We start from the raw sequence: 11,275 nt of genomic DNA on the forward strand, positions 1-11,275 counted from the left end.
GCATTTTTGCCCTTAACTACAAGTTCAAGAACTGCTGTTCCAACACATCCACAGTGAACTAATGCCTGCTACGATATACCTTATCACCAGTAACCTACCAGCTCGTCGTGGATCTGAGTTTGACACACTATGCTTTGGTTTATCCATTTCCTTCTCTTCAGTAATATGTATAATTCGGAATACCAACTTCAGATTTTATAAGATTAAAAAGGAGCATCAATAATCTGACAAAGGCAATATAACTCTAACATTGTTTATTAACAGCCGCGGGTGCAAGTATTAATCTCGTTAGAACCTTGATGTAATTGCTTAATGATCACTGGTTTTTTTATTGAGAGAGAGATGAGAGGAAGAGAGTAGGAGAGACGCAGAAGCAGAGTCTAGTCTCAAGTCGAGAGGTCGTAAAGAACCGAGAGAAGTGGAGAGTAAGAGAGAGATCAGACAACGCACAAAGAGAATCAAAGGTATTTGGCTGTAACCCGAATATATTGCAGAAGTATGAGGCAGAATGTGATTCGGTAAAGGTATCATACGCCAGAGCAAGCAAAATACGTCTAGATAGAGAAGAGAGAGAGAGAAGCGGAAGAGAGACATGTAGAACTAATAAACGAGGAGCAGAGGCCAATTAGTCTGAAGCTACATCAACCGTCAGGTACAGTATATTTGAACGTAATTCAAACCCAACCTTAACAACGCATACGGAGTATATCTCCAGGGCTCTGTTGTGTTGACATTGTATCTCAGATCTGTACAGTGATTGCACACTTTTATTATACTAACACTGTATGCTAGAGTATTGCTGCTGTAAATAACTTTACGAAACAGAAGCCCAATTCATGAAGGAACCCGGAAACTCCGAAAGCTTTGATTTTTGTTGGTTGGATCTACACAGTGCAGGTTTAGACTTACGACTTAAATAGATATGTAGCCCTTACTTTGACCTTACCAAGTTTTAAAAATGTCACCCATTATCCTGTTAGCAAAATTAAATTGCTAATACTTTTCTAATTAAATGTTTCATTAATTTCTCCACCGAATGGAATCTGTGTGTAGTTATAAACGTTCAGTAGTTGTTAGCTCTCCATCCCTTTATAACTGAATACCAGCACAAGTTTGCGTGTTTGTTTGATGAGCTGCAAGTCCCAGCGGTAAGGGCGCAGGAGACGCGGACACCATAATGTTGACATCCTACCCATTGAAGAGTGACGAAAACAAAAAATACTCTCCCGCCACAGACCGACTCCCCAAATACAAACTATACGTCGACCGAGACCCCGGAAAATACGGTTACGTGATTCACAGTCCACCCATCAGACGTTTGGTAAAGATCCCGCTGCCAGACATCGTAGCTAAGACCATAAATACAAATGTTGCTTGGAGCCGACGTACTGTGACGTCTGATATGTTTTTTTCGCAAAAACAGCTATAGCGATTCATCACACATTTAAACCTAAAAAGGGCAATTCTACTGCTACCTCATTAAATTCCAGACTGCTATGATATATAATATACCTACGGATTTGTCTCATTCATCTAAAGTTTCGCTGCTGCACACAAGCTGTCTCTACTTCACTCGTGAAGTCCCACGGTTTCAGTGTATGTGCACTGGAGGCTTCACGTGGCTTCTACATCAACTGTATAACAGTTCGCATACCTGGACCCAGGCATTATGGAGTCGTGCTCGTAGCCCCCCCAAAACTCCTTCTAGTGTCACGAGTCTGACATACATCTACCATCATTCAAACATCACACTGTACCTTGAGTTCAGCTTCGTCGGCTATATTTATGCATTAACCGTCGGCCTGTTTACGTGTGTAGAATTTGAGCAGGCCACAGCCACAGTGCTGGCCCTGCGCCGTGACCGTGACTTCTGCGATGAGGTGACCACGGGTCAGGAGTGCGGTGTGCTGCTGGACCAGACGACCTTCTACGCCGAGCAGGGTGGACAGACGTTTGACGAGGGCTACATGCTACGAGAGGATGAAAGCACAGAGGATGTAAGTGCGATGAAAGTGAATAAATACTATGATGAAAAGTGGATGAATGTGCTTCTCAGTGGTTTGTAACGAGCTCCACTGATGCTGTTTGAGATTAACACCATGAGGTTTGAGGCATTAAAAAACTCATTAGGGTCATTTTCAGTGTGTTTGTTGCTTTTTCCCCGAACTATATAGTGGTCACATTGCAGGTTAAATAAAAATCCAGGCTTTTGGCAAAGCTACAGTGAAATCACCCTTTGTTGACTCTTAATTGGGGAGAAAGGGCAATTACACTATCAATCACAGTTGGTGTTTAATCCCTCTAGGGGTGGCCAAGTCCCAAGCAGTCACAGTTTGCTGAGATTTTACCACTTAAGGGTTTATTTACAATGTGTGATAATGTGACTGGAGCTGAGTTTATACTTCAGTGTGGGCAAAGGCCAAAATAACAAACCAAACCAACTGTACCTCGGCAAGCCACCGATATAACCTGAAGAAATAAAAGAAAACTAATTACAATCACAGGAGTAAACAGGAGACCCCAAGCTTAAGAAAAGGGACAGCCCGTCCGTATGACCTCTTAACAGTACACCAACCATCAGTACGGCCAGTAGTTGCCAGAGTGGCCGGAAAATGGAAATGCAAAATGTCCTGGAAAATGATTTGTTAAAAAGAGTGGGAGCCCTGATTGCCTCCCTCGTGCCGGCACAGACCTATTAACATACACACATGCTCACACCTGGTGCACATCATGCATACTTTCGTTCTAAGACACACACAGCAAGGTCATAACAGACTGGTGGGTAATAATAATGAGGGGAAAAAAAGCCCCTTCTAGTCTGCCAACGGCTGCCGAATGACATATCACCATTTTGATGGGAGAATAGATGAAAGATGATAAATTGTTCTCATCTTTCTTATGAGTGAGAACACGAATGGCATAAAAACACATTCATATCACAGTTTGCAGAAGACATCTGTCGAAAAAAATCCATTCAAGTGTCAGTCTTGTATGTCTGGATATATATTTTTTCTAATATTATCATTTTTGCTGAGGATGTGAAGGCATGCTGAAGGAACCTCGTCTGCTTTGATAAGTCTTTATGTTCTCATCCGTATCCGACACCATTTCTTAAAGCACTTCAAAAGCTTTCCAAAAATGTATATTTAATCTCCAAATGCTTCAACAAAACGCACACAGAATGCGTCAGCCAGCTTTCTAAATAACTAACTTCTGCTGAACAAGAAAATATCTCAGCAATGCTGTCTCTTCATTTTTTCATATTTCTTTGCAGAGGATGGAGTTCACAGTGAAGAATACGCAGGTCCGAGGAGGTTATGTTCTCCACGTGGGGACGGTTTACGGCACGCTGAAGGTTGGAGACCACGTTACCTTACGTGTAGATGAGGTGAGAACATATGCAGGATACGTCATTCATGATATTGTTCATTATCAGTCAGTTAAACAGACACGTTTTCAGGATCTGTTTCTGACCTCTGTTTTTTTGCCCTCTGATCTGTTTATCTGACAAATGTTTGTATTCTCTCTACAGGCTCGTCGTAAGCCCATCATGAGCAACCACACTGCCACACACATCTTAAACTTCGCCCTGCGGGGAGTTTTGGGGGAGGCAGACCAGAGGGGCTCCCTGGTCGCCGCCGACCGCCTGCGCTTTGACTTCACTGCCAAAGGTGCCCTGAGCACGAGGGAGGTCCGGCGGACTGAGGAGATCGCTTGTGCCTTGATAAGAGACGCTAAGGTCAGTAGGGGAATACACATAAAATAGTCACACACTAGATAAAAGCCTTTAGATATGAATGATGTTGATGTAGCTCAACTACTTAGACCTCCAACCTCCCTGAAACTGTAACAGAAATAAGCCTTTGTATGAGAAAGTAAATGGTAAATATCTCTAGTGTCTTTTTTTCTAAATCTCGTAGTAATTCAATTAAATCAGTTGACGGTGCTTTTTACTTTGCTCTCTCCAGGCGGTGTACGCCATGGAAGCCCCACTAGCACAAGCCAAGGCCATTCAGGGTCTGCGTGCCGTGTTCGATGAGACCTACCCCGACCCTGTCCGAGTTGTGTCTATTGGTATCCCCGTTGAGGACCTGCTGAAGGACCCCGACAGTGCTGCTGGTTCCCTCACCTCCATTGAGTTTTGTGGTGGAACGTGAGTCTAAAGCTTTCTTAAATTTCTCGTGTATTTCTGCTTACTTACAGCGGATGCAACCCAAATATCAGTTGCGACAGGATGTAGGGAAGTTAAAAAAAACACCAGTGAAATATTTCCTGTTTGTAGTCTTAGCTGTCAGTCTGAAGCAGAGGCAACCATGATTCAGAAAAGATTTTAATAAAGATACGGTAGCTTCCTCGATATCGCAGTGTCACTATTCAGCCTTTTTGCCCTACAAAGCCACATGTACTAACTACACATTTGATCTTTTTTTACATGTTTCTTTAGCTTATATATTAAAAAAAAAAGAAAACTGTATCAAGAACTCCTTCCCTTCAGTGTTTGCATCTGCTCGAAGCCACCCGTGCCTCCGATGTGTCAGACCTGCCAAGTGGCGGTGTGTAAAGTGGAAACCATTAATTGGATTTGTGGGTCTTTACGGCGAGGCGACCGTGTCCCTGTACAGAGAAGGCCTGGAACATTTTGTGGAGCTCAATCCAGCGATTAGACTTGCTCCACTGACTTTTACAATGTCTGGCTTCTGGCTGTAAAATTCCCCTGAATGCCAAGACGTCCCCGCTCTGACATAGATTATAGCGAGACTTTTCATTTCATTTGATTACTGTCGGAGTCGAAATGATATCCAAACTGCGTTTTTGTATAAAGTTGATTTAAACACTGTGAGGCTTGTTTTTTAATTGCATGTCCCACCATTTTATGCCGCTTCAGGTTCTAAAATATTCCTCTTTAATAATCTGATGTTGTCTTTGAAGTGGCTGCAGATTAAAACAACATCAAAGAATCCCTTGTTCCTGCTGTTGTTGTTTAGTACTGTTTTTCTCTCCTGCTCGTGTTCCTCCTTCTCACCGCTCCCCCCCCCCCCAAAACCCACCAGTTGTGTAAAGCTGTTGGTAATAGTGGCTGTTGTTTCTGTTCTCATTGCAGCCATCTGCAGAACTACGGGTCCGCGCGCCGTATTGTCATCGTCTCAGAGGAGCATCGCTAGCGGCATCCCGCGCAGATTGATTGCTGTGACAGGCACAGAGGCCAGAAGGTCGCCACAACCCACACACACACACAACACACACACACACACACACCACCCCTTGCTTCAGCCATTATGCTCCACTATACGCACATCACCCCATATAGAACACCAGTTTTAATAAAATGTAGAGATTCGTGAACGTCGCATCTCCGTGTCTGAAATGTAAATAAATACTTATTGGCGGCTTGGTGATTGGCCAACCCAGTGTCAATAATTTTCTGCCACTACAAGAAACGGCTGCTAATTATACCTGCAATGCGGTCCCAGACAGAAGGCTATGCTTTTCTAATTTGTGTCCCTGGTGAGAAAACAGCTCCTCATCGATGAAAATTAATGAGCTTGTTTTTGACTTGTGTTGACTCTGGAGCTCAAAAGAGCATAGTTGCATTTTCCCACTATCCAGCCGGAGGACAATATTATTCTCTTACCTATTTTTAACAACATGTGCCTGTTTGATCTCCGCCCGTGTCTTTTTGTTCTTGCTCCCCACTTTGCTTTCTGCTTCTGTCCCTGCACTTACTCCGCTCTTCGCTCCGTCCTCGTCTCATTGTCTCCTGTGTCTCACATCCTACAGGGCCCAGAGGAAGCTGATTCTCTCAACAAGCTCTGTCTGCACTTGGGCAGACATAGGTGAAAGCACTAGACGGGCCCGATAGGACATTCAGAAGAGATCGCAGACATGATGAGTAAACATAGCTTTTCTTTTCGTCTTTTTTAGATTATTTTTTGAGGCTTTCCCCTATATTTGGTAGGAACGCTGAAAAGTAGGCAGGAAGAGGGAGAGACAGCACATGTGCATGCAGCAAAGGGCACAGGTCCTTACCTGATTCGTCAGAACTGCTAGCTAGCTTTTATTTCTTGTCTGTGGCGCCAAACACACACATCCTACTTGCTTCGTAAAGCAAAGCTTTATTATCCGTGACCTCGATTTAACTCGATGCGAGGTTATCCCTATACAATCAGTCCGCTCTCTGCAGTCGATAGGATCAGCGTGGATCTCGCAAGTGGCGGACGGACAGATGCAGGGGAAACATGAAGGGCCTGAAGAATAATCATCGGATGCACCTGGCCCTCTACATAAGGGCCGAATCCAGATGAGGGTCTGGAGCAGAACAGGAGGTGATTCAGAAGGCAACCCCAACAACGCGCTCTCATGGTAGATGGGACTGGAGCCTCTGTACGGTGATGACTCAATACAGGAGTTTTTCAAGCCTCGCTAAACGAGACCGACTGCATACATACAAGCAGTAATCTACCTCCAACCACCCCCACCCCGCAGTCTTCATGCGAGCATCTTGAAAAACCACTATAACCCTGAAACGCCAAACAGGTGATTGAACATTCAGGTCTATCTCTGCGCATTGCAATTTTTCTCGAGGCTGGCTTCATAGCTCTTATCTCATTGTGTTCATTGCCATGGGACAATCAAGCTTTGTGGCCATTAATTCTGCTTGAGCATAATAGATAGCTGATTGGGAGACTTTTTTTTTTTCTTTCTTCTCCTCTGTTTCCTACTCTCTCCTTACATTCATCCTCACTTCTTCTCTCCTCCGTCCGTCTCAGACACTGATGAAGTCACTGAGCTGCTGAAAGTCCAATCCCCCAGAGCCGGCGTGGATGCTCTTCACCGTAGCCGCCGACGCCGGCAAAATCCTGCCTGCTGTTCAGGGTCCCACAGGTAGGCACCCGTTCCACTCGTCACCACAGTGCGCTGCGAGCCGTTCACTGCCCCATCTTACCCCCCTCCTCTTTAGGATTGGCCAAACCGGCTAAAGGCCAGCGAGTTGGGTTCCAGGAGGTGTGCCCGCTGCTGGAGAGGCAAAGGAGGCGGCAAGGACATGTCGGCCACGGGCAGGAACACGCAGTGCCTGCAGGAGGCGCTACAGATGGCCAACGAGTTCGCACGGCTTAAACTGGGAGAGAACTGAGAGGAGGGAGGAGGAGATGAGGTGGCGAACACGCTGGGGCGAGCAAGGTGGAAAATGAGGTGATGAATGATGAGTGAGTTATAAATCACCAAACTTTCCTGCCTCCATTTCTTCTCCTCTTTTCTTCTCCTTTTGGGTCAGAAAATATTAGAAAACAAACAAAACTCTCGGGTTTCTCGCTCCCGCCATGTTGACAGACGACCACTGACACTCAGCCAGCTGTAAATGAACCACTTCTGTATTTATTGGGACAGTGATTGCTGACGTTTCCCAGTAAAAAAAAAAATCATGTCTGTGGAAATTGCTTGAATATAAAGGAAAGTCCTCTTACGCAGTTTAGAGAAAGAGGACGGCAGATGATTTGAGAAATTGTCCACTTCATTATTGCATGCTTGTGTGCAGAGGGAAAGAAAAGGGATTAATTTATCCTCCTACAAGTACTGTACAGCTCACACGAAGCAACAAAAACTGTAGTTTGTGTTGTGAGCGTGAAGTTGGGTCCTGATTGACTTCCATCCTGCCTGTGTTTGTATTTCATCTCACTGCAGCCCTGTTTATTTAAGTACAACCCTCACAGCACTTTGTCTTTCCCGCTTGTTCAGGGCAGCTTTAAACTGCAACAGTCTCAACTTTTTCTTTCCTCAAAGGAAAGTCAGCTCAGCTCTTAAATGATTTGGGTGCACTATCCACAGCTTTCCATCTGATATCTGAGCAGTGGCTCCGTCCGTCTGTGTGAGCGAGTTCTGTCCTGTGATCGGTTGGACTCGAGTCGTAGCTGTTTCTTAGTCTTGCTTTTTGAATAACAAGCCATTATTTGACATGTGTAACAAGTCGACGGGTTTAATTTAGTAAATTAATGATTCATTAACTGTATAAAATGATCTTGAACCTATCCAATAATTAATCTGTGTAACTTCATTTTGCTGACATTTAATATCGATTGAATGCAGATTGTTGAAAATGTCTTATCATTGTAGCTGTTCCATGTCAGAGAAATGTCACGTTATGGGAATGGAATAAAAAGGACCTGTAAATGCCACATGTCTCCCCTGTTCTTTTCAAATGTGTGATATATTTGTATTGGTGATTAATTTCAGGGAGGCAGGTGAACTTTACTCTGAACTGAGTTCTGTTGTGATCAATGACACTGCAAGGTTAGACCGAGATCATTAGCTGTGGATCACTGAACAAAAGTGATGGAGGTATAAATTCATTAGCGAGTTCTAGGACCATCTATTATTACCACAGTTTGTTTAAAGAGAGGAAGTATATGTGCCATGTTCAAGCCTGATGTTGCACCCACAGTACAGCGAGGATTGAGATCGTTTACTAGTAAACATACCAATACAGGAATAAAAAGTCCTGCATTCAAAATCATACGCCATTTAAAGTATGAAAGTAGCAGCACAATGAAATTAAATTGTGTAATATTTACGTACACGACTGCTCAAAAGTCTGGAGTGACCAGACACAAAAGCTTGATTCAGAACAGATGCCTGAGAAGAGTCCTCTGTATGTATTTGAATGTAATGTTTGGTACAGAGAACTAAATCCTGTACAATGGTTCAACAATGGCTACTGAAAAGGCAGAAAGAGATGAACAGTTCGATAAGAATATAAAGAAAGATTAGAAAAGAAATTGGAAGTGTGCAGATTTAAGTAGGAACAGGTTCCTATTTCAGTGTCACAATAATGCCAATAAGCTGGAAGTAACAGACTTGTGGCTTTAGCAAAGCTTTTGTTAAAACTTCAAAATCCAAATAGAAGTTTGGTCTATGGTTAGCACGATTGAATGACAAATCACAGTTTAAACCTGTTCAAGCTAACCAATGCAGGGGCGTGTCTAGACTATTTTGACTGGGGTGGCATTAAGTATGTGTCTCAGCTTTCCAGTCATTCCCAATTACTGCAGTTCCAGTGCTGTTTATAGACTCAGTATGCAGAAATATTCAAATTCACTAGGTGAAAGTAAAACATTTATACAACATGCAAACAGCTGCATGCGATTATTGAGCACTGGGGTACCCACAGAACACATTTTCATTCAGATATCTTGAGGTCAGAGGTCAAGGATCCCTTTGAACGGTCAAGACCTGCTCTATTTGACTTAACTTTTGTTATGAATTGGCGCTATGCAAATAAAACTGAATTGAATGGAATATCAAGATAATCAGTGTTATTCACTCTAACTGTGGTTATTAATGTTATGGCTGATCGGTGAATATAAATGCACAAAGTAAAGACTATCATTATGCAAATAGGTCTCTTTGTTACATGTGTTACTTAAGAGATATACATCTTTATATATAAAGTTTATTAAGTATGTATTATTATAAACTACCCAACATGAAGTTGGGTTTTATTTAGCTCCACCATGACTGTACATTTATATGGTGGAGCTAAATATATATGTGTAAATAAATGTTGTGGAGTAAAAATTTCTATCTGAAATGTGGTGCAGTAGAAGTCTTAAGTCGAAGAAAATGAAAATACTCGAGTATCAAGTGTACAAGTGTCTAAAAATGACACTACAGTACAGTACTGAGGCCACAAACACAGCGTCACACTTTAACCTCATGTTTCATGAAGCTTTTATTTGTACAATAGCATAAGATACAAAGAGTCGGGTCACGTATCATACATATGTTTCAATGTAGTAAATACACGTGTACTGCCTTGTCCAAAAGGTAGTCCTACTGAGTGAAGAATGACACATTAAAGCCGGGACTACATAATGAAGCAGGAAACCACCCGTCCAAACTGAGACACTAAACTCCCTAAATTCATGGACCTTCATCCATTTCATATGCACCACCTGTGTGTTTGCTGTTACGGCAGACGCATTCACTAAGCGGCCTTTAATCCTACTTGATACTTCATACTTGATTGCAGAGTCCTAGCACAATAGCTGACAGCGGTATGAGTGTTAGCGTTACAATCCACAGAGACAGTCTGATATGTGCAGCCTGCAGCTCGGCGACTGCTGCTAAAGAGCCATTTCTGTTCAATGCAGACCAGTGAACTGATGAGGAAAGAGCTGCCCGAGGCTGTCCTCACCTCAGCCTCGCACACCACAACAAGCTGGCAACAGTCGCAGGCGATGTCACAATGCCAGCAGCCTGGACCTGCAGTGTTTTGATCAGGATGTATTTGTTCCTTGGAGCTCTTTTCTTCTAACAGCCAGTGCAATTCCTGTCCCTGCTGCAGAAACCTATTCTCCATTACCTCAGAACGACACCGAGCTGCAGCCGTTGGAAATGGAAAGAAACAGGTTAAGGAGATGTGAGCGCTATTAAAGTATTTTTTTTTAAGCCACAGGAGCTGTGATTTCTTTTTTCTAACCGGCCCAGATTCTACTGTGTTACAGCTGGAGACTGGATTGTGTTTCCCCTCCCAGACAACCACCACTTGATCCAATTTTCGGATTTTGTGTTTGCTCTAGCTCAGTAATGAGGTTCTGATTAATATTTTAGAGTAATAAAGCCTAAACCACTACAGCTAGAAAAAAACTACCCAATTTGCACTTTACACAGCAAGTATATAGTTTGACAATGTTGGAATAACACTCATTTTGCTTTCTTGTTGAGAGTTGAATGAGAAGACTGATACTACTCTCTCTCTCTGTATGCTTAGACTGGAAAGAGCTAGCCTAGCTCTAGCACTCACTAATTAGCATGTTGTATCTTGTTTAATAACTATTTTAACCATTTATTGGCTGTGAGCAGTCACCTTTGGGCTGACTGGCTGCTCCCCTTGTTTCCTGTCTTTATGCTAAGCTATGCTAACTGTCTCCTGGCTGCAACACACAAACATATGCATGTGTGGTGTCAATCTTCTCATCTCACTCTCAGCAAAAAGAGTGTATTTCCCAAAACGTCGAACTGTTCCTTTAAATGTAGATGCATGTGAGGGATTGAAATGCTATGTAGATATTCTCCGTGACACAAAGACAGTGTCCAGTTTTGTCCCCGAGCCGAACAGGTGAGCTTTCAGACTTCGTTAATTTCCACTCTCATCCTGTTTAATTACCTCATTAAAAAATTTATGTTATGAGTTTAATGTGGCTCTTTTTCTACCCAGGAAAATGGAAATCAAGTTAAACTCCAGTTGTTTGTGTTTGCTGCTTTGTGCAGTCGCGCAAGG

The 11,275-nt window shown here is 43.0% G+C and overlaps 1 protein-coding gene across 1 annotated transcript in view; it reads left to right on the top strand.

The window, feature by feature from the left end:
* Window positions 1–8,171, top strand: part of aars1 (alanyl-tRNA synthetase 1) — a 19,292-nt gene extending 11,121 nt beyond the window's left edge. Inside the window, exons 11-18 of the mRNA XM_035665726.1 lie at window positions 1,202–1,286; window positions 1,819–1,997; window positions 3,275–3,388; window positions 3,533–3,739; window positions 3,969–4,153; window positions 5,102–5,157; window positions 6,768–6,882; window positions 7,000–8,171. Of these exons, the coding sequence (XP_035521619.1) occupies window positions 1,202–1,286; window positions 1,819–1,997; window positions 3,275–3,388; window positions 3,533–3,739; window positions 3,969–4,153; window positions 5,102–5,157; window positions 6,768–6,882; window positions 7,000–7,132 (1,074 nt within the window). The 3' untranslated portion in view covers window positions 7,133–8,171. The remainder of the gene's footprint in view (window positions 1–1,201; window positions 1,287–1,818; window positions 1,998–3,274; window positions 3,389–3,532; window positions 3,740–3,968; window positions 4,154–5,101; window positions 5,158–6,767; window positions 6,883–6,999) is intronic.
* The last annotated feature ends 3,104 nt before the right edge of the window (window positions 8,172–11,275 follow it).

Source organism: Morone saxatilis, unplaced genomic scaffold, assembly GCF_004916995.1.
Source record: "Morone saxatilis isolate NCDOM2014 unplaced genomic scaffold, NCSU_SB_2.0 Contig2, whole genome shotgun sequence".
In the NCBI taxonomy this organism is placed as follows: domain Eukaryota; kingdom Metazoa; phylum Chordata; class Actinopteri; family Moronidae; genus Morone; species Morone saxatilis.